At 52.2% G+C, this 22,584-nt stretch overlaps 6 protein-coding genes across 6 annotated transcripts; 4 read left to right on the top strand and 2 right to left on the bottom strand.

Moving 5' to 3' along the window:
• Positions 1-266: 266 nt before the first annotated feature.
• Positions 267-4,246, top strand: J4E90_007297 (uncharacterized protein; the record flags this gene model as incomplete). The annotated part of the gene is made up of 3 exons (XM_051436837.1): positions 267-364; positions 489-1,505; positions 1,582-4,246. The coding sequence occupies 3 exons, from the start codon at positions 267-269 to the stop codon at positions 4,244-4,246; spliced, it is 3,780 nt and encodes a 1,259-aa protein (XP_051289583.1).
• Positions 4,247-10,787: 6,541 nt separating this feature from the next.
• J4E90_007296 (uncharacterized protein) lies at positions 10,788-14,708 on the bottom strand (the record flags this gene model as incomplete). The annotated part of the gene is made up of 5 exons (XM_051436836.1): positions 10,788-10,798; positions 10,852-13,200; positions 13,250-13,910; positions 13,963-14,337; positions 14,385-14,708. The coding sequence occupies 5 exons, from the start codon at positions 14,706-14,708 to the stop codon at positions 10,788-10,790; spliced, it is 3,720 nt and encodes a 1,239-aa protein (XP_051289582.1).
• Positions 14,709-15,289: 581 nt separating this feature from the next.
• Positions 15,290-16,624, top strand: J4E90_007295 (uncharacterized protein; the record flags this gene model as incomplete). The annotated part of the gene is made up of 2 exons (XM_051436835.1): positions 15,290-15,622; positions 15,716-16,624. The coding sequence occupies 2 exons, from the start codon at positions 15,290-15,292 to the stop codon at positions 16,622-16,624; spliced, it is 1,242 nt and encodes a 413-aa protein (XP_051289581.1).
• A 251-nt stretch (positions 16,625-16,875) lies between these two features.
• J4E90_007294 (uncharacterized protein) lies at positions 16,876-17,571 on the top strand (the record flags this gene model as incomplete). Its single annotated transcript, XM_051436834.1, has 1 exon — positions 16,876-17,571. One exon carries the CDS (start codon positions 16,876-16,878, stop codon positions 17,569-17,571), a length of 696 nt encoding a protein of 231 aa, XP_051289580.1.
• A 409-nt stretch (positions 17,572-17,980) lies between these two features.
• On the top strand, positions 17,981-19,824 carry J4E90_007293 (uncharacterized protein; the record flags this gene model as incomplete). Its single annotated transcript, XM_051436833.1, has 4 exons — positions 17,981-18,105; positions 18,164-18,282; positions 18,332-19,318; positions 19,496-19,824. The coding sequence occupies 4 exons, from the start codon at positions 17,981-17,983 to the stop codon at positions 19,822-19,824; spliced, it is 1,560 nt and encodes a 519-aa protein (XP_051289579.1).
• Positions 19,825-21,125: 1,301 nt separating this feature from the next.
• Positions 21,126-22,460, bottom strand: J4E90_007292 (uncharacterized protein; the record flags this gene model as incomplete). Its single annotated transcript, XM_051436832.1, has 2 exons — positions 21,126-22,341; positions 22,387-22,460. The coding sequence occupies 2 exons, from the start codon at positions 22,458-22,460 to the stop codon at positions 21,126-21,128; spliced, it is 1,290 nt and encodes a 429-aa protein (XP_051289578.1).
• Between the last annotated feature and the right edge of the window lie 124 nt (positions 22,461-22,584).

Raw genomic sequence — 22,584 nt, 5'->3', positions numbered from 1 at the left:
TTTTGGATCACATCCGCATCGTAATTTCAACACACCAGTAAGTCCACAGCATGAGCGTAAGAGAAGCCACACGCGCCCGTTAACGCACTTTCAGGGTATTGCTTGACGCACTCACACACGGATTTGTTAAGCTGGGCAAGCTGGCTTTGTTGATTTTTGACGAAGGCCAGTCTGTTTGCGTTGACAAGACAAGGCCCCGCTAACATTCTGTAGCGCATCACTGTACTTTGAAGCACCCAGCAAATCTGATCATGTCCAATTTCTATATGTCTCAATTGAATAATGGTGGCAAGTCTCTGCCTAAAGTTCTTGGGCTGAGTGCGAGCCCTGTTATGAAAGCAGCAGCCAGCGAGCAGGGTCTCCAGTAAGTTTGGCTTGTTCGGACGCGAACACTATTCTGATATTTTTAGGGAGATAGAGCGGAATCTGCACGCCACCGTAAGAACACCAAAGCTTCACAGGTCCGAACTCATACGGCATGTTCATAGACCGGAGTTGCTTCAGGTCAACTACGCGTCGAACGTCCCAGGGCAACAGCATTCTCAACTACTTCTCGCGTTGCAGCATGCTTTACGCACATATGATTTTGCAAAGGACCCGTACGTCGTCGCATTATTGAACCAACAAAAGCATGGCTTCGATGTCTCTCGCCAGCTGAACAAGCTGTGGAACCGCAATAAGACTTATTGCCTCGACCAGTTGAAACAGCTGGTGTCTAAAGCTGAAGCCATGGCAGACGAGCTCGGAATCTCAGCAATGGAGTACTACGTACATCAATGCATCGGCAAATTCGAAAAGACAACTCGCGGGTCAGATCAGCAGCTACTGGATTTGACCAACAATGAGCGACAACATCTCCTGAGCATATTCGAAGGCCTTCCCCTTCAGAATCCTGCACCTTCACCTGCTACCATCATCGAGAAGATGTCCAACAAAGTTGAAAAGCTTATCGATACTCTGGTCGCTGAAGCCAATGGTACCCCAGGTTTTACCGGTCTTGTATTCATTGAGCAGCGAGTCTGGGTAGCATCAATTGCTGAAATTTTAGCATGTCATCCACGAACCAAAGATCTGTTGCGAGTAGGGACATTCGTCGGTACATCGCAGACAAGCAAGCGCAAAACAAACGTCTGCGCTCTGGCAGAACCAACAAATCAGCAAACCACGCTCGACGACTTCCGTGCTGGGGCAATTAACCTCGTTTTGGCTACAACGGTTCTTGAAGAAGGTGTCGACGTATCTAGTTGCCATCTCGTGGTATGCTTCGAAAGACCCAAGAATCTGAAAAGCTTTGTTCAGCGACGCGGAAGAGCGAGGCGACAGGAGTCGCGTTACTTCATCCTCGTCCCAGATACTGGCGAAGCACGATCTTTAACATCGTGGCAAGGGCTTGAGGCTGAGATGAGGAGAGCGTATGAAGACGATAAGCGCAAAGTTCAGGTGGCTCAGGAGGCAGAGCAGAACGACGAAGTGGGTGAGCGCTACTTCAATGTCCCAAGTACCGGGTGAGTGAGAAGCCTTTACTAGCAGCGTTTGCTTTCGTACCTTGCCCAATTGGCCTTCACTTACTGGAGACACTAGTGCATTGTTGACTCTGGAAAACGCGGCTCAACATCTCTACCACTTCTGCGCGCGTTTAGGGGGCAACGCCTACGTCGACACGCGACCCGAAATCGACTTTACCAACACCCTGGGGCGGATCACTGCTACCATTACGCTACCAATTTCTGTCGACCCTACTGTAAGGAAAGCTAAGAGTCTGCAGTCGTGGAGCACCGAGCGAATGGCTCAGAAAGACGCCGCCTTTGAGGCATACAAGGCTCTTTACCTGCACGGGTTGGTAAACGAGAATCTCCTCCCCGTCCAAGAAGAGGGAGACGACAATGCGGCCCAATACCAGATTCCCGACGATCGCCCATCCCTTGTACCTGTTTCTCAAACTCTCGATCCGTGGGCGGTGGTTGCGCAATCTCACGAATGCGAACCTGACTTATGGTACCGCACCTTGCTTGAGGTGAAGGCGCCAGGGGAGGAACCGATGCGCATAATACTACTAACACCAGCTCCCATGCATGAGATTCCTAATATCTTACTACATTGGAACGAATCGAAGCAGTACACTGCTACAACCTCCGCTCTTTACGGTACATCTTTGGTCGACATCGACATTGATCTGTTACGCTCCATCACTTGGAAGATTTTGCGCTCAGTTTTCGGAGCACACATCATCAAAGGGGTCGACGACTTTCTCTGCCTACTTGCTCCATGCGACTCATCGGGATATATGATGACAGAGAACGAGCTACACGAATGGAATGCGACAACGGAAGGCCAGCGCCCAGCATCCAAAATCCTGGCTCAAGGAAACCTGGACATATCGAACTGGGGTCTGACTTCCTTGCAAGGAGACCTCCGGAAATTCATGCCTATGTCTATCGAGCTTCCAGAGTCCCCAGACCTGACAGGCGTTGACGAAACCCTGATACAAGTTGTGCGTTTGCCTAAACGTCGAGACTTTTTACATGCGGTATTTGAGAACGCAAACAAGAGTGAAGCGTATACCAAAGTAGAGAGTCTACTAGCTTCATCATGTCTTGTTGAAACTCTTCCGACCAGATACGCCATTCTGGCCTTGTTGTTACCATCGATCCTGCACAAGCTTGAGGTATACATGATCGCGGATACACTTCGGACGACGATTCTCCAGCCCGCTGGATTCGAGGCATCGAACCTTCCAGTCATCATCACAGCACTTACTTCATCCGCGGTCGACAAGCGCGACAACTACCAGAGGATGGAATTCCTTGGCGACTGTATCTTGAAATTCGTCGCTTCGCTTCATCTGATGGCTGCAAATCTCATCATGCCCGAAGGTATACTCACTGGGAAGAAAGGCAAGCTGGTCAGTAACGGCTACCTGGCACGGGCTACACTTGCTGCGGGCTTAGACAAGTTCATCTTTTACAAGAACTTTACCGGCGCAAAGTGGAAGCCGCGATACATTAGTGATACACTCGCTGACAACGCGCCGCCGGCTAAGCAAGAAAAGTCATCGAAGCTCATCGCCGACGTCATAGAGTCGCTCATTGGCGCTTCGTATCTGGTCGGTGGCTTCCCAAAAGCGTTCGCATGTGTGCAAGCTCTCCTACCGCTAGAGAAATGGATGCCTATTCCGGAAGCGAACGAGATACTCTACCACGCGGCCCCCTCTCAAGACACAGTAACAAACTTGGTCCTGGTGGAGAAGCTACTTGGTCACAAGTTCAACAAGAAGGACCTCCTACTAGAATCTCTCACACACTCTACGTTCCGCGGCCCAAACGTGCACTGCTCGTACGAGCGTTTTGAGTTTCTAGGAGACGCAGTACTCGACTATATCATATCGAAGAGGCTCTACGCTCACGAGTCGAGACTGCCGCATTGGAAGATGCATGGCGTCCGAACAGCAATGGTAAACGCCGCGTTCTTGACTTACTGTATGTTCGAGACTACGGTAGCAGAAGAGTTGACCAACAAGTCAACCTTCCAGCCAGAAGTGCATCATAGAGCTCTATGGCAGTTCCTTCGATCGTCGAGCCCAGAGCTCATCGCCGGGCGGACTGCAGCCCTGCAGCAACATAAAGAGGCACGTCATGCGATCGCTACAGCTCTAGCGCACGACAACCGCTTCCCGTGGCATGCGCTCTCGCTCACTGACCCACCCAAGTTTCTCTCTGATATAGTTGAGAGCGTGATTGGCGCCCTCTACATCGATTCTCATGGCTCCATTCTTGTGTGCGAAGAGTTTGTTCGTCGTCTGGGTATCCTGCCATGTCTCGAGCGGATTCTTCGGGATGGTGTGGACTGCTGGCATCCGAAAGAGCGGATCAATACGCTTGCGGCGGATAAGGGCATCAAGTATGTCCGGGTCACGAGCGACCAAGGCAATTCTGGTAAAGGAGCGAGTAGCCCGGAGAAGGGGTATAGGGTTCAGGTGAAAATTGGCGGACAGGATGTGGGAGGTGTGGTCGAGGGAGTCAAAAGGTTGCAGACTGAGACTATCGCTGCCTGGAAGGTTATCGCGCTGCTTGAAGGCGCAGCTGTTGATCCTGTACCAACGAAGGCAGCAGAGGATGAAGAAGAGGAAGACGAGGAAGATGGTGGTGTTGCTGTTGTACCAATGACGGCAGTCGAGGAGGACGAATCAGACGAGGAAGATGAGTTCTTCGACGCTGAAGAAGGCGGTGGAGTCATGTTGGAGATATGATGCGTAGAGGAGGAAGTCATGCTGGAGGGTGCCGAACAGACGGTGGCCTATCACGTATGATAACGCACCGGTCTTTACCAACCGGTTGATCACATTCTCATCTCTACCGCCCCTTGTATAGATTGTGGCTTACTGGATCTTTCCACGCCTATCATATTCCATAGAAGCTCATTGTTGCCTACGACTGTCAACATGTCAGTACCGGTTTTGGCCCCAATGCAGTGAGGCAGTGCCTCTGGAGTATACTTTGGTTCCCCGCATCCTTTCACCCTTCCTTGAACCTAATTGAGGTTTCGTAACAACCATTTGTGGTATTTCAAGCGCTTATAGAGTATCCTAGGTACCCCTCTAGCATACGGAGGCGTTGCCGAGACGTAGTCTGCCCAATGGTGGTTACGGCTTATAGACGATAACGCATTGTTTGCTTTTGCACAATGACGATTACTTTTGCACGGTGATTGTGATTGGTACTGCGCCGTACTTCAAAGGAAGCGTTCGTGAGTTGAATCTCCGAGGAAGCCTTTGCCAAGACGTGTAGGGTGTGGTCTGGAGTGGGAAACGCCGAGCATGCTGATCTGAGGAAAAGTGCAGCCTCGAGAAGACGGCTTGTGCCTATCGCCAGCGGCAAAGTAGCTCTTGCCACTGTTCACTCCCATGTCTCTCTCTAATAGCTTCCCAGCTGTGTTGCCAATCGCTGGGGTATTCTGCCCATTGCGTCTTCCATTTGTTACTGTCAACCACTCATCCCTACCATCCAAGCTATGCTTCCTCTTCTACAATGACAAATACATCGCTGATCGATAGCATTTATCCCGAGCAGCCAAGTTCGTGGCTGAAGGTCGCGGTTGTCGCATCGAGCGAGCCGTGCGGCACGGTTGTGGAGGAGGAAGTTTGAAGCGCGTTTATGCGTTGGATGCAGCTTGAGGAAACCGAACGAAACGAATCCAAAAGCTTAGAATCCTCTGCCTGATTTCCCTCCGAAGATATCAGCTGGATGATATATTCCTTCGTCAGTTCGGCCGTGGCGTCAGTCATCGGATCGGTATGGCAGCTTGGAGCGCTGAAATCACCCGGTGCGAGTAACGTTCCCACTGGCTCGAGAATGCGCCATTAGAGTACTCGAGGGCATGATTCTGCCTTGCGAAGACCAAAAGGTAGTTTGATCCCTTCTTCGATTTGTATGATCGGAGTCTGGCGTCGACAGCTTAGGAACTTGCTCCGAGAAGCCCGTGCTCTAGCATCGTCCCCAAACCCAGACGTAAGTCTTGCATCCTACAATACAAGCTCTGAGCTATACAGACTCTAGCATCAACTACCATGGAAAGTACGATGATACGTTACCCTAGGCTTTGTAAAAGATACGTGGTTGTAGTATCTGTTGCTTCCGACACGGGAGCCAGCGCTCACACGACCCTAAAGTCTCGGCAACTCAGTCTTTTCGGAAGCTGCCTAGGGCAGTACCAGTGAGCCTTTGATGTCTTTGAATCCTTGCAATGCCCTCGGGTGCCTGGCTGGTCTCTCGGTGTAGGTACTTGTTGAGGGTAGTCGTATGATGCCACAAAACCGACCGGCCTCATGTCCGACAGCGCGGCAGGTCCCCTCAGCTCTACCCGGGAAGTTGGTATGTATGTCTCATTCAACAGCCATCGGGCCGTATGGCATGTTGTGTATGGGTAATAGACCCTATGCAGAGTTATTGGATGGATGCGGATAAAATGACATGCTGGTCAAGGAGAGTCCGGGCTGATGCCTGGTATCGGTTGAGCATCTTGTGATGTAGCGGTATTGATCAGCGGTCTATACAAGAATCCATAGCTCGGAGGGAGCCAATTCACTCACCCTTAGCGCCATGTTGGATTGCAAGCACTTGACAGGTAGCACTGTTGCTTCCAGGGGAGACTATATGTGTGGGTCCGATGTAAGACACTCTCGATGATACTCGGAGCGGAATACGTAAGCTTTTTTGGCTGGTAGGGCTGTTGGAGTGGACCCAAAATCCGATGCCTCAGGCTGTCCGGTGTTGTTGCAATATGTAATCGGTGTGTGCGGCGCTTGCCAAAAGGGCCGGCTCGGCACAGCCGAATTGAAGGGCAGAGCGGAATAGGCATCGCACGATAGGTGTTGCGGGAGAAATTATGTTGTCAGAGCGGCTCCGGGAGTTGCAGACTAGTGTGGCGGAGGCACAGTCGAGGTGGTTTCCTTCCGACGCTCCGTTGTGGTGAGGCGCTCGTGGTGCCGTGTGGCGTATTCGCTGTTCTGACAAGACTGCCTGACGGCCACTTCCCTGGCCCGAAAATCAATGCAATGTGACTGCTCTCGGTAGGGGCGAAAATTACCTAGCTACCGTTGCTCTGTCTAGTGATCTTTGATTGAGGCGCGGAAACCGCATAGCAAGACTCGATGGAGAAAAATATCTTGTGTAACTATAAAGCGCGCAGTATCTTCGATACGAAATATATAACTACGGAACAGCCTTCATTCTTCCAGACCTTCATCTTGCAAGATATCGAGATTCGACACCTACTTCCAATCGTCTCTTCATCCTCTCTCCAGCTTCATCATGTCGTCTTGTTCAAACCAAATGCAACAGTCGTCTACTGGTGGTAGACCTACCGGCGCGACAGGTGGTGGCTACAACAAATATCCATGCCCAAACTGGCAGCAGGCAGGTCACCCATCAAATTACAACTTCGTCGACCAGAAGGATCAGCTGTGCGCTCATTGCATGGTCAGTCTATCAGTTCCACGGTTTCGCACTGCGCTAACCATTCTATCAGTGCGCACCCCGCCGGCGCTGAAAGGAAGCATCTTGCAACATCAGTGCAGATGGGCTTGGAGAGTCGCAGTTGTGCTTGTTTTGAACACGTTGCGAGGGCGTTTTCAGTTCTTGTGGGGTACTATTTGGTTTCTATTCGGGTGTTTGTTGAGTCAAGTGACGATGTTTAGATCAAGCTGCACTGCTTGAGTTGATGCAAATTTAATGGAATGGAAGCTGATTGCGCATGTTTCTCCTCCCACCTTGCAAGTCAGTGTCAGTGTCCAGCACCGATCGCTTTTCTTGCACTCATCATGCTGCAGCTGATCCACTCCGAGAGCGTTGACTTGTCTACAGGGCACCCCATGATCAGGATTCGCATACGTGCGGAAGGAGCTGCTTGTGGTAAGAGCATCTGACGTCAAAGCGGCATCCGCACCCCAATCAGGGATACTGCGAGTGCCTTCGTCCTTCGTTTCAACCATCTACGCCTCGCACTGCAACTGACCGAGCCTGAACTTCCATGGCTGGAAGGCTATGCGGGCGTCTACTCTTGGAAACGGCAGATGGCGCGAGAATTCTCAGCAGCGGCGGCGACAGGTGGACCCCCAACCAACACCCACGTTAATCAGCGCCTTAGCCGGTTCCTCATCAGCCGTGATTGATCGACGATGGATGCACAATGATCAGGCGGGGCAATAACCGAGGGAAATCCGCTTTCTCTGTTGAGAGTGCACGATTGCAACGGAAGGGGCGTCCAATCGGTCTAGCTAAACCCTCGAAACGAGAGAGTTGATGAGCCGAAGAAGCCGGACAATCATCAGTACCACCAAGATTGCCCATGTTTGGCATCCCGTATGTTGATGCAAGACCGGCTGATAGGCATGAGAGAATACTCACCGTCGAGATCATCGTCATGGATCGGTTTTCCATCTTCAGCGCTCTCTCGATCCATCACCTCGATCTGTTCACCCTTTTGAGTCTTTAGACCCCAACCTGCCACAGATTGACAACGGCTTCGTACCATGGGAAGTGCCAATTCCACGCCAGCACGTTCACTCTACTGCAGGGAAAGCGGGACATTACGCGCTAAGCGCGCATGATTCGTTGCCTTTCTTGTTGGACTGCTTCTGCTTCGACGAATCATGCGCACACTCAAAAGAATCCGGAAGGGCTTGCCACATTCCGTAGCGCAAGGCCATGACAAAGACGCCAAAGATATGAGCTAGCCCTGTTTCACCCAGACATGTTAGGTCCCTTTAGGCAAATGATGCTTGATATGCTCTGGTTGGATACCATCCAGAATGACATGCAGAAGCCCGTTATCGAGCAATGGACCGAAGGCCGGTAGCTGGGAGACGGCAAAAGGAAAACTCTCGATCGACGCTGATCTCGACCAGGCGATTAAGCGCGCAAAAACGTGGCATGCCGATTCATTGGAATCGGAAATGCACAGTGGGTCTCTAAGCTTGCGAAGTACTCCAGGGAACCCAGCTCCCCGCATCCTTACATGTCTCTCCCACCGAGTCATGAGCGCGGTGAGTTCCCCAACGGCTACCGGGTTTCGCCAGGACTCAGGGCCGATTCGGTATAGTGTGGTCTCTGTCGGAAGATTGAGCAGTGACGTCGTTTTGGTAGTTCCCACGGTACTAACTCTCACGCTATCTCCATGATGATAGTTTAGTGTTTGCACCAAACCTCCGCACTACACAGATAGTAGTTGAAGCAGTAGCACGGGGTACAGCGCCTGCCGATCACCACATTTCATCCATCGTGACATGGCAGTGCTTACAGTGTATGCTTGTTGGAAGCGACACATCTCGTATCGTACAACGGCCAGCCACGGAGATACGCACACGGAAAATAACACATGAGCTGGACCCGAGGTTTGGCTATCCGGACTTTTGCAGGATCTTTGATCCCAGGCATCGACCTCTTCTGCGACCACGCTGAGCCTTACGCACACACCAGCAGCGATCCGTCCTCGAGCCACATCATCGGAAAGCAGCGAATGGGAAAATATATTCACGTCACACACGGCTCAACTTGTCATGCGACTGCGCCGTCGGCAATTCTAACCCAGAAAAACAAAGCAGCAGTATATGGTATCCTCAGGTAAATTATCGGGGCCATGTTTTGGAGATAGACAGGTCATCCCGTACGAAGCTACGGGCCTGGTGTAAACTGCGGCCGGCGCTACAAGACACAGATTCACTGGACGCAACAATCCAACATCGCAAGCTCTTGAATACTCCACCTAAGCTAATGAAGCAACCTCTTCCGACGTATGAGGTATGTGCTGAAAACATGTGACCGCAGGTCTATGCATGCAGGTGCAGGAAAAAACAACTACTCCATCCCAAATAACTGGGTATGCATATGCAGGTTAGGTTAGCCGAGTAAACGCATATTTGTCGCAACCAACACGATCTTCAATTTCGTTTCATCGCTCATACTCCTCAACAACGAAGACGCAACACCGCTTCCATGATGATATCAGGTGTAGCATGACTAACAACGACCCAACCTTCGGCCTGAGGATTTTGAGCCTGAATGACCTAGGCATGTCATGGACCGCACGGTGGTAACGACAGAAATACCAAGCGTTCAAGCCGCGGTCTTGACCATGCAGCCTTACGATGACCGATGACCTGCACTCCATGGCAGCCATGCGCGTAGGCCGTCCCAACAAAGGAAGCCGCGAAACCACCGGCACTACCCACAGCTCACGATATCGATATGAAGTCCGCTCGTATGTCTTACTTCCAAACACCCAAGGCACGTAAATCGGGCAGGTGTGCAAGGCGTAAAAAAACGTCCCGTCCGTCATCCTTCCTCTAAGCGCCAGCTTGTGCGGCGCGGTCGTAACAAAAGCGAGCCAAAACCTGGTCCTGGACCCAGCTGATCAACGCTAGGCCTTCTCAAAACCCACGTCTTGGTTTAGTCCAGTAAGCATCGCCTGGATATGATGGTGGCTTGCACGCTCTGGAGGAGTGCTGCGGCGCAGCAAGCGCCGGCGCGTAAATGGGGTTGAAGCGAAATGGGCCGATCCTGCCTTGAACAAACGGACGACGACCGCGTCCCTGGAATGAGGGCCAAAATCAATGGGTCGATTGCTAACCAACGAGTCGGTATACGAGAATAGTATAGTGCTGTGGTTCTTTTCAGGCCAGCAATGTGCTGGCTGGGCAAGGCAGACGTGTAGCTACGCAGCATCGCAATTCGCGCAGGTACGTCGGATACAGCTTCATCACTGTTTCATGACTACATCATCATCTGTGCTTTTGGACTCCCGCCCGCTTATGTTGGGGTCGTGCTTACGATGCTGATATGATCTTCAGATATTGGTGCACTAGTCGCGACATCCAACGTGCCGCAGCCGAGCTCTCGCATCGTGAGTGCGAGCGTTACCATGTTCTCTTACTTTCCCGTTGATCATAGTACGTTGCGCAATGAAATCGCCCCAAGTGGTAGAGTGTTCGTAGCTATGTTCCTGTTTCCAATGGGCCTCTTGTCCCCATGTGCACCTCTAAATCTCGTGGGAGTGAAGCCATGGCCGATGAGTAAAGTTGGTATTGAGATTTGATTAGTTATTATGGTTCCTAACTTTGCTTTGACTACCTCATAACACCATGCACCTCGAAATAGAGAGCCGTGAGAATTCTCGGCCATGTCAAGGCTGACCACCCTGACGTTTTGCAGCCTCATCAACGCCATGTTGCGAAATCGATATCATATGGGACAGCTCGTGTAATCGTTAAAACGCCATCGTGCTCTTTGGTGTGACTATCCGGTTTCTGTAGATGTGTTAGTCTGCATCTCTTGCTTAAGGGTATCATGAAGAACTCACCAGTCTCAACACCGGGTTGCCTTCCGTCCAATCCTCCAGTGACCTTCTTCTTCAGCTTAGATAGCCCGATCTTAGCCTCATCCTTTGCGAATTTCGCATTCCGCGCAGGCTTCCACTGCATTAGTCCACGGTGCTTCCTCTCTTCGGCTCTCTTATTCTGCTTGTTGACACTTCCGTTTCCGCTCGATGATGTCTCATCTGTCTCGGCTGTGGTACTTGTACGAGTTGTAGCCATGGACTGGCGAGCTTGATGATCCTCGGTTGGCGATAGATCGGTCTTTTGTGACTTCAGTTGACCATTACCTTTGCTTTGGTCACCTCCGCCCTGGCCACCACTCATAGCCTTCGCGTTGCCTACCGTATCAGCATCTTCGACACCAATGTCCGATGAAGAATAGCTTGCGCCATAGTCGTCATCAGAATCGTCGTTAGCTTCATTGTCGGATGGATGGTGACGGTCGTGTAGTGGCTCTTCGACGCCAGGTTCACGTCTCTTTTGACGTCTGGTGTTCATGTAGGCTTTGGGGTTGTCTCCGAAAGCACCGGACCAGTCCTGGCCATCCTTTGCAAGCCACTGGCGCTTTTCTTCCTCACTTGCATTCTTCAGGATGTCGCGTCCTGTAGTCAATGACTGGTCATGTAGCTCCTGAACGCGGTCTGGTATCTCCTTTTCGACCTTGTGGTTTCGAACACCTTCCGTAACACAAGCCTCCCATGTCTCAAAGGTCTCGCGTGTATCGTTGTCGGTGATGAAAGCAGCGTGCGCCTCGTCCGTACCAGCCTTGAAGCGAGCACGGAATTGCAGGCGGCCCACCTCTTGGAGGTCGTCGAGACCAGGTTCCTTGTGGCAGTTTGATTCGGTGATGTAGTTTTGTGTGAGTCGAGCAGGGGCCGCAGTCTTCCAGATTGGGATGTTGATGTCTGCATCCTCATTGTCGATGAAGTGCTGGAGCCAGATCACCGCATAAGCGTCTGCCTTGCGGTGATTGCTGATGTGGAATTCGAACACGATCGGTGACCTGTAGCGGTGCTTTACTGGTAGTCGGACGTTGTTCTTTCCATTGCCTTCTTCCAAATCCCAGTAATAGCCATCTCCTTCTTGAAGTTTGGTGGCAGCGCTACGACCTAGCTGGCCAGTGCTACCTCCGGTTCGTAATTTGATCTTGGGGTGATGGTTGTATCCTAGAGCCAGAATGCGCTGCGACCGGAACTCGAAGGTGCCGACGTCCCAGCCAAGCATTTGCGGTGGCAGGCGAGTTTCGATGCTACGGAACAGCAGAGAGATGCGGATGCGGCCGAAACCAATACCACCGTCGAGCGGATACCATCGCGTGACCTGAGATGAGGTTTCGAGGATGTCAGATAGCTTCAGTGGCACCACGCCCAGAATAGGGTCGTGCTCCCTGTTCCTTTGGTCGCGCACCGTTACCGTGATGATAGCCGATCGCCAGTCACGGACGAATCGTTCGGTACCTGCGTTGAAGATGGGCTGGGACGAGACAGCCTTCGAACGAGTTCGGTAGACTAGCTCGTCGTTGAACAAAATCGTACAGTAGCTGTTTGGAAGGTCGCCACCAGTCTCTTCTTTGCCTTCGCCGTAAGGCTTCGCCGGCTCATACTCGCGACCTCTAGGGTCGGCGCTACCCTTGACGTTCTCGAGCTCTAGGTTCACAATCTGGTGGCAAACCACACTGCAGATACCGCTAGGCCAGAGAGGATCCGGTGGAGTATGCATGACAGCATCATCTTCTTCTGAGTTGATGACACCCTTCTCGTCTTGTAGCTCAGGCTTGTCCTTCAACTCGTCTGGGAGAGACTTGTTCTTGCCGTCCGTCCGCATCTCTTTCCTGAACTTCGGCTTGGTGAAGTAACCGACTTCCCAGTGAAGTTCTCCGGGCATCTCGCTATCGGCCTCCATACCAGCCAGCTTTGAAGTCTGCGGGTACATCTTGCCGGGGTGTTGAATCATCTTCTGCATGGAAATCTCGACCTTTCCGACAATGTCATCGGCGGTGTGTCGGTCGGAGTCCCAGAGTTCTACGCTCAGGTTCTCATTGGCTTTGATCAGTTCTGGCCCGACGAGAACAGCTGCTGTCTCTTCCCAGATTGGATTCAGATCATCGGTAATGACCCGAGTGCAGTACATTGGCTTTCCGTATTTCGAGAATGCAATAGTGATGTAAGGGTCGCTTCCACCATGTTTAGATCCACGCTTGTCTTGCTTGCTCAGGCCAACAGCGCGGTGGATACGGATCCAGAGAACACCGAGGGCTTCCGTGTCCTTCTGAACGGAGTCGCCCTGGAGAATAGCTCGCATGTCAATAGACATGGACTTGGGCGCAACATACACTAGGCTGATTAGCATGCTTTCTTTCTCCCTCTAGAAGGGCTCACTTACTACTTGCCGCTGCCTTGATGGCATAGTTGACGAAGTTACTGATCAATGGGAGGTTGAGGATGTTTACACCCTTCTCCACCATGGGTGTACATCCGGCACTGACCTGTGGGGCGCCCATCAACGTGAAGGTCAATGTCTTCAGGAAAGGAGGCTCGGGTGTCATGTTGAGACGCAGGCGGACTGTACCGACAAGTCCCTGCAGTTCGACGAAGATGGGCAGCGGAACACCGAAGAGACCCTTAATCCCCAAGTAGAATACCAGCTGCATGTGCATGTTTCGTGCTCTCTCCGAAACTCGCTTTCCACTGGGGCTCGCGTGATATGCGAAAGAGACCTCCAAATTGTAGTAGTCGCCACCTTCTTCGTCTGCTGCTGCTTCTTGTGGGTCTTTCGTCTTTTTGTTCTCTTCGTGGATGGACCTCTTCATGTCTCCCATGTGTGAGTCCGGAAGTGCTCGCAAGCTAAGGATGCGCAACGGGTTGCTTCCTTGGTTGATCTCAGCCACGCGGACGTTTTCGATAACACCGGGTACGGAGGCCTGCATGACATCTTCAAGCATGTCGGCAACGCCGGAGAACATGTCGGGGTTTATAAGGCCCCAAACAATAGCGAGAAGCGTGTTCATCCATTCGACGGATTCGGGTAGCAAGTTCAGAGAGGCCTACAAGATGGTTAGCTATCGCTCATGTGGGTGGACTTTCGCAAATACACACCATCTGGCCTCGGACTTGCTCGCTGTCCCACTCTACCTCTCGTCCGCTGCGTACGACTTCCTTCATCCAGAGAAATACGCCAGAAGCCAGGCACATGCCGAGTGGTATGAGACCCTTCAGTGCGCCACCGAACATCTTGCCTACGACAACTGTTCCAATCAAGATACCCGCGCACAGGTAGTTGGCTCGTGTTTCGAGTGCGGCAAACATGGGCTCGTAGCTGACTGAGGGTGTCGGGTGGAAGAGAACGTTCGTCTTTTCGCCGTGGATAGGTACGTCGGTCGTCGTGCCTTCGGCGACTGGATCTGGTGGAGCTGTGACATCCTGGTTGTGCTTGTAGTCTTCCAGAGATTGGGAGGCGTCGGTCTTGATAGGCTGCAGAGTGTTAGAGATCGTTTACTGAGCCGACACAGGATACGTACCGTTTGCTTGTCAAGATTCGCGTTTGGTATAACTAGATGCGGGTTGTCGACCTCGTCCATCATATCCTCGTTGACATCGGCAATGGTGACTTCCCTACCAGTCGTAGGGTCAGTAACCACCTTCTCTGTACCCTTGATTTGCCGTTCCTGCTGCTTATGGGGTTGCGATTGCTGCTGGTTTTGCTGCTTGGATGCTTCGTCTATTCTCTTGTCCCGAGCCGCCTTGTCCTTGTCCAGATTTTCGACGAACTGCCTGACGGTAGGGATTGGGTTATGGCCCGAGTAATGCCCTCCCGGGGCGTGTTGCTGCTGTTGTGACGCCATACTGTGCTATGTCTCCTCCGAAGTGACCGCCCAAGTCAAAAGTCAAGGGTGTGGAGGGGCGAAAGGGCTCACAGCAGTTGCGGCTGTTGCGGGAGGATCGAGGATCGTATGGGCCGATGGAGATATATTGGGAGAGTTTGGGCCTAGCGAAGATCTCCCCGCTTAAGAAGCGAAAGCAAGGAACAAGCAAGCTGCAAGACCATAAAAGAGTTCCCGCGCGCGGGGCTGCCAATTGCAGTCAATGACGTAGGGCAAGTGCGCCCAATGCTGCAACAGGAGCAGCCGCGTTACCTTTTTGCGCACGACGCGTACCCAACCTTTGCTTGTGCCACGGCACGAAGCTGTCAAAATCTCCACTGTGGCTGGAATTCTGGTAATCACCCTGGCTGTCGCGTTCATGGATCGCGAGATCCGCCTATAATGACGTCAATGCACATGGTGTGGCTGCATTGGCCAATCAGGGCATGGTGGGGCTGATCGTCCCCTCCACCTTAGAACGACTTATGATCTCCTTGCTCACGCCTTGCTAACGGAAGTTACCCGCTCTCTATTTCGAGCGCGCTATTGGCCAGGTCTACATTATGTCAGGCTGGTTCACTCTCTTTACCAATTGTCGCTACATCCTCAATGGCGAGCTTGTTGAGGACCATCTCGTTATCTCAGATGAGACCGGACGCATCCTGAAAAGAGAAGGCTACATTGGCGGCGAGGCTATCGACTTGGAAGACAGTATCATAGCTCCAGGCTTTCTGGAACTACACACCAATGGGGCAAATGGTTTCCACTTCACACACTATGAGGACCAAAAGACGTACGCGACCAAGATAGATGATATTGCGAGGTACTACGCGACTCAGGGTGTCACGGGGTTCTGGGCAACCCTACCAACTGTAAAGAGTGATGAATTCCAGAAGGTGAGACAGATATAGCGTGATGGGCCGCTTTTGTCATGCAATGGAACCATCTTCGGGTGCATACATTGTGCAAGCTTACTGACACGGCTCCAGATCCTTCCCTCTTTGCAGCCACGCCAAATTCCCTCTTCAGCATCTCTTCTCGGGGCTCATACCGAAGGGCCATATCTACATCCAGACAAGAAGGGCGCGCACAACAGTTCCCTCTTTCACCCATGCTCGACCTCTCCTTCGACTGTCTACGGATCCACTAATCTGCAATCTATCGTCAAGCTTGTGACCGTCGCACCAGAACTTCAAGATTCAGCTGCACTTATCAAATCGCTTACGTCGCAGGGAATCAAAGTAGCAATGGGCCATTCTACTGCCACGTATGAACAAGGATTGACGGGCCTGAAAGCTGGAGCGAGTGGATTAACACATACCTTAAATGCCATGCCAGCTTGGGCATCACGAGCGCCTGGATTAGCTGGCCTGATCTCGCTACCGGAAACAGGAAAGGTCGCACCGCCGTGGTATACCATCATTGCGGACGGAGAGCATCTGCATCCCAATACCGTGTCTTTGCTTCATCGCTCAAGCCCAAAGCGGTCGATTCTGATAACAGACAGCATTGAGCTTGCTTCACTCAAGAATGGAACTTATCCTGGCCACTCGCAAATCCCTTTTGAACAGGTGAAGAATGGTACACGGGCGACGATTGCTGGAACCGACACGTTGATCGGTGGCTGTATACCACTCCAGCAGAGTGTGAGAAACTTGATGGATTGGTCCGGATGTGGAATCGCAGAGGCTGTGGGCACGGTTACAGAAAACGTGGCTGCCTTTATGGGCGTTGACGGAGAAGGTGGAAGAGGTGTGCTAAAGGAGGGTAGAAGAGCAGACTTGACGGTATTGAATGAGCAAGGCGAAGTGCTACAAACTTGGGTCGCGGGACACAAAGTATGGGACAAGGAAGAAGACATCAGGGCACACGAGGACGATGGTGAAGCAAGAGGCTGATACTTAGATACACGAGAGCACTGTTGCTAAAGAGCATGTTGACAATGCGGCACTAAACAATTACAACGCCGCTGGACTGTCAGCACCTTCCTACATATAAACGCTGTGTAAGTCGAGGGCTAGCACGAGCGAGCAGCACTTGCGTGAAGTCAAAGAACGTGTGAAGTATATCAACTATATAGTCAGCTCTCGAGGCACAAACGACTTCGTCTCTCTAACCGTCGCTGCACATGTTGCACACCACCCAAACTATGAGCACCGAGAACAACACCCAGTCTATATTACACATCTCTACACCCGAACCACAGAAACCGTCCCCACCCCTTCTGATCTTCGTTCTCGGCCCTCCCTGTGCCGGCAAGTCGACGATATGCACCATTCTAGCCAAACACTTCGATCTAGACCATTTCTCCCTCGGCAATGAACTCCGTAACCTGGTCTCATCAAACTCGACTGGCCATCCCGCTCGCATTAAATGCAAGCTGTCCGTTGAGGAGTTGCAGGATCTCGCCAAGAACGTCAAAGCAGGCACATTGGCACCTTCCAATAGGACACCAAAGTACGTCCGGGAGCGCATCTTTCCTGATGGTGTCGTTCCGCCAAACGTACGAATCCTGATCGACGGCTTTCCTAGGGGAGTGGATCGGTGGAAGACTTTCAAGAAAAGTGTCAAAGACATATGGCAGCCCGATGGCAATACCTGGGTACTGGCATTGTGTACTAATCGGGAAGTGGCAAGAGAGAGGTTTGTGAGTCGCGGAAGGGCGGGCGATGTCTTCGAGAAGCGATATGACAGTCATGAGGATTCTATCGGCGACATCATCGCTGCGATGAAGCAGGATGGGATGAATGTTATTGAGTGTGAGACTGGGTTGGGCTTCGACCCGCAAGATATAGTCGGAATCGTTGAGAGCATCTCACGATTAGTGGAGGGCAATCAGGCATGAGCAGAGGCTCCCCATGTCATGGGTAGCTGATCAGGTCAGATCGTGCCAGCCATCTCTTTAAGAGGAATTGCATCGTCGCATGGACCAATCTTCCCACCGTATGCGTAGCCATTACTGGAAAGATATCGAAAGCGCATTCGTTTCATACGCATCCAAACAAGCTATCGCGTGTCTTAAGGTGATGTATCGCCACATTCGAGCCGCTAATTCAGGTGAAATCCAAAGCAGTAGATACCGGACGAGATATTCTTCTCACGCGCACAAGTCCCGATCAGTGAAGACCAGGCTGCTTGTCGGACAGGCCATACGTAATGCCGGGATGCCCTGAGCGTGCGCGATGATGAAGAAAGCTCCTCGGCAGCCAGCGACAGATTTTGTCACCAGGCCCCGCTTAGTCACCCACGCTAAAATGGCGCTACCATCTCTCTCCGACATTTCAATCTTTTCCTACAGCTCCAACATGGAAACCCTTGACAACACGGAGTGGGATGTTCTCATCGTAGGCACTGGCCTGCAGCAGTCTCTTCTCGCTTTGTATGTATCTTGCTCGTCGGCGAGGGTGGGCGCGATCTGACTGACGCAGCGCGTGAAGAGCTTTGTCGCGCTCGGACAAGAAGATCCTCCATGTCGACGAGAACGACTACTACGGCGGTGCCGAGGCTGCCTTTAGCTTGCAAGAAGCTGAAGAGTGGGCGCAGCGGATGACTGGTGGTAAGTAAGGATGACGTTGAATCGCCGAGCTGTCGCTAACGCATCCTAGAAACAGCGAATGCTGCCTTCTCCAACGTCGCCGTCACCAAGCCTGAGGCTACTGGTTCAGGCCCCGCGCTATCCTTCTCGAGGGCCTACAGCCTGTCTCTAAGCCCCCAGGTCATCTACGCGCGCTCCTCGCTGCTTGGCTACCTCGTCTCGTCGAGGGTCTACCGCCAACTCGAGTTCCTTGCTGTCGGTACCTGGTGGGTATACTCTGCCGATGCACAAGGCGAAAGCTCGTCATCGCATGGAAGACTGCTAAAGGTGCCCAACGGCCGCGAGGATGTCTTCCAAGATCACGACCTCGACTTCAAAGCCAAGCGTGCCTTGATGAAGTTCTTGCGCTTCATCAGCGAGTACGAGGAACAGACTGAAGTTTGGGAGGAGCACCGTCAGCAGCCCTTCTCGAGCTTCTTGTCGGAGCAGTTCAAGGTTCCAGCCAGTCTGCAAGGACCGCTGATGGCTCTGACGCTCTCGCCCACCGGGGCAGACCGTACTACCACCGAATACGCACTACCGAGAATCGCGACACATCTACGTTCGATCGGAGTATTTGGTGCTGGTTTCGGGGCCGTTATACCAAAGTGGGGTGGCTTGTCTGAGATTAGCCAGGTATCGTGTCGAGCCTGTGCTGTGGGCGGTGGTGTCTATGTCCTTGGAAAAGGCGTAACTCCACCCACTGACAGCGCCCCGGAGACAACCGAGAACGGTACAAAGCTTCGTCTGAAAGATGGCGAAGTTGTTACCGCGAAGTGGATCGTAGGAGGAAACTCCTTATCTGCTTCTGAGGATACATACTGCAAGTCGATGACCATTGTGTCATCCTCTTTGTCGCCTCTATTCCCTCCCATCGCCGAGGAAGCACCAGCACCAGCAGCTGCTGTCGTTGTCTTCCCGCCCGGATCCTTGACGTTGGACTCGCAAGCTGAAGAGCTTCCGCCAGTTCACGTCTTTGTGCATTCGAGTGACACTGGCGAATGCCCCTCTGGTCAATGTAAGTTTTCTCCATTACCTCGCCCCTACGCTGTTATGATGAACAAACCTTACGAATACTTATCTACATTGTCTGAATACCATTGAAGACAATAACTCTGACAACCTGATACAACGGCACATCCTCTACATTTTCAATGCATGTTCTTCTAGCTTCATGTTACTGACTATACCTCAGGTGTACTATACGCGTCGACATCGATGAGCGGCCGAGATGGGTTTGCCCTGCTTCAGAAAGCTGTAGACTCGCTGTTGTCTGCTCATGACTTCTCGCCATCTCCTTCCATACTATGGTCTGTCGAATACCAGCAGCAAGCGTCATCCGGATCGGAGACGTTACCGATCGATACCGACCATGTCGTTCGCTTTCCACCTCCGTCCATGGACCTCGCCTTCGATGACGCAGTGCTTGACAATGTCAAAGAGGTGTGGCAAAAGATTGTAGGCGACGATGCTGGCGAGTTCCTAGTCTTCCAAGACCGAGAAGTATATGATGATGACGAGTAATGATCTGATATGTAATGAATCAATGAATACATGATACCACCACATCTTCTGCACATTTCTTCGTAACGACGGATGGAGTGCAAGTGCAACCAAGAACAAGTGATCGAGCAAAGGGAGTGTCGAATGAAAGAACCCATGTACAATGCTGAATCCGTGCCATCTCAGCACACCCTATAGCGGCCCTTGACCATTAATGTTTCTTTCTATCATGCAATCTTGGGCGTTCCGTCCGCCTTTCCATTACATCTCCCGTCAGAATACACCGCAAACACCCGTTGTCTCTAGATAACCAGCCGCCAATCCCGCCATTGACATCCAGCAACTTCCGGGTAAGATCGTTCCCCTCAGGTCATTCACCTCCCCTACATACACGGGACAGAGTGAAGTCTCCTCAATCCATTCCCCCGACCTCCCCTTCCGGCTCTGAGTCTCTCTCTGCTGAAGGTAGACGTGTGTTGACAGGAGCAAAAGCCGCCTCGCCCGTTTCCTCCTGCGGCCGCCTACGTCCCGCGACCTGGCTTAGTGTTGTCCAGCTAGTCGTAGTGGTAAGCTTCGGCGTGGTCACCGTACTCCGTAACGTCACGAGCGAATAGACAGTCGTTGTACCTGAGCGCGGTATGAATGTAGTAACGAATGTACTACCTGACTCGGTGGTGGACGTAGGCGTAGACGTGGACTTGGGTGTTGGCGTGGGATGAAGTTGACCGGGTGACAAGATGTCTAGAACATCGTAGATGCTTTGTAAGGCTGGTGAGATAGACCGCGGGACTGCAGGCGATGGTCTTGTTGTGAGTGTTGTCGCCGAGCTTCCGCTTTGTGATAGAGCGATAGTGAGGATGGGTAGCCAGAGGGCGAACAGCAGGCTTGTGATGTGCATGTTGGTAGTGGTGCGCTGTCTGAGATGCGTGGACGCTACGTGGTGGAAGTAAATAGGTGACTAAGTAGGGTGGTGGTGGGGGGTCGTGACTGAATGAGCGATGGAGTGGATACGTGAAAGTGAAGGGGAAGTAATCAGAGTGACTGGCAAACGGGCGAGTGGGTCGTGAGTCGATTTGGTATCAGAGCTAAGCCCTGATATCTACGCCACACAAGTCGCCTTTGTAAGGAGTAATTTGAGCAACGTAATCGTGGGGCGGATACTGAAAGGCGCGTGCTGCGGTGTGGTATTGACGGGCGACAGTCACGAGCAAACAAAGACCTGGACGGTTCTGCAAACGATCTTGAGGGGCATATCACGAGGGGAATACCACGAGAATGTGAGAATACTTCTTTTGTCATTTCTGATATGCAATGTGGTGGTCTCATTCCTGGATATACTTCTTAAGACTCCTCAGCCTCTCCATTGCCTGCTCCAGTACATCATCGTTCTTGCACACCGCGAACCGTAGCCAATCTTCTACGATGTGCGCGTTTCCTGGCGTGAAGAACTCAGTTGGAGGGATAGCGGCTACTCCGACTTCCTTGATCAGGAACCAACTGAGCTGGAAGTCTCTTGGTCTCTCGGCAACGTGAGGTGGGAACTCGTAGTCACTTGGTAGCTTGACCTTGGACATGTTTACCAAAACAAAGTATCCGCCTTCGGGATCCGAGTAGGGTAGCCCAAGCTCATTGAAGACAGCGGTGAACTTGTCGATCTTGGCCTTCATCTCTTTCTTCGACTCGTCCCAGAAGTTGTGGGCATCAGCTTGCTCGAACCCAATTGCGGTGGCTTCTTGAAGCGGCGAGACACTGCTGTAGCAGATTCGTGTGTGGGCTGCACTGACGTACTTGATCAGATGCTCGGGTCCAATCAGCCAGCCTACTCTCCAACCGGTGGCGTAGAAGTTCTTTCCTCCTGAACCGACTGTCAATGTGAGCTTGGCGATCTCTGGTGACAGAGTGGCGACGCGAGTAAAAGGGACGTAGTATAGACGGTCGTAGACTTCGTCTGAGAGGATGATGATGTTGTGCTTGACGCAGAGGTCGCCAATGGCTTGCAGCTCATCCTTGGAAAAGACCTTGCCAATTGGGTTGTGCGGAGAGTTGATAACGATCATGCGGGTCTTGGGTGTAATGGCAGCCTCCAGCTCCTTCATGTCCAGACTCCATTCGGCTGCAGAAGTAGTCTTGGTCGCACCGTCTTTGGGAGGGTGGAGAGGCACGTAGACGACCTTCCCGCCTGGCATCTCGATGTTGCTGATGTACTGGTCGAAGAAGGGCTCGAAGACGATGACCTCGTCTCCCTCCTCCAAGAAGCCCATGAAGGCGCTGAGCATGCCCTCATTTGCGCCTGTGGTGATTGTGACTTCCTTGTCGGGATCTATCGTGCGACCGAAGAAGGGAGAGTAGGCATCGGCAATGGCCTTCTTTAACCGCGGGCGGCCTTTGGTGGGCGAGTACTGGTTGCAGTCTACTTGGTCGAGCGCAGCCTTGGCGGCATCGAGGACGAACTTGGGAGGGTTGTAGCCAAAGAAGCCCTGGCCCATGTTGACGATGGGCTGCACGGGTGAGGCCGCGGCGGCTTCATTGACGATGGACCTGCCATTGTTAATATTTGTAGGATGTTGTGGCTATCTGACCTACCAGACATCCTGCTTCTGGCCTGCAACTCTCTTTGCGGGCTTGAAGGGGTCTTCCCTTCGTGTTGTCGCTGACATGGCGCGGAAAGGGGGACAGCTGGTGGGGCACCTTGGAGCTGCGGATGGTCTCTTGGTTGAGGTTCGGATGGATCTGAGAGCCGGAGTCACGATGCTTCGCATGGCAATGGCATTGGAAGAGGAG

The sequence above is a fragment of the Alternaria incomplexa genome, assembly GCF_024043165.1.
Source record: "Alternaria incomplexa strain BMP 0042 chromosome Unknown scaffold_10, whole genome shotgun sequence".
NCBI lineage: Eukaryota > Fungi > Ascomycota > Dothideomycetes > Pleosporales > Pleosporaceae > Alternaria > Alternaria incomplexa.
This window is presented reverse-complemented; position numbering and strand designations above follow the sequence as displayed.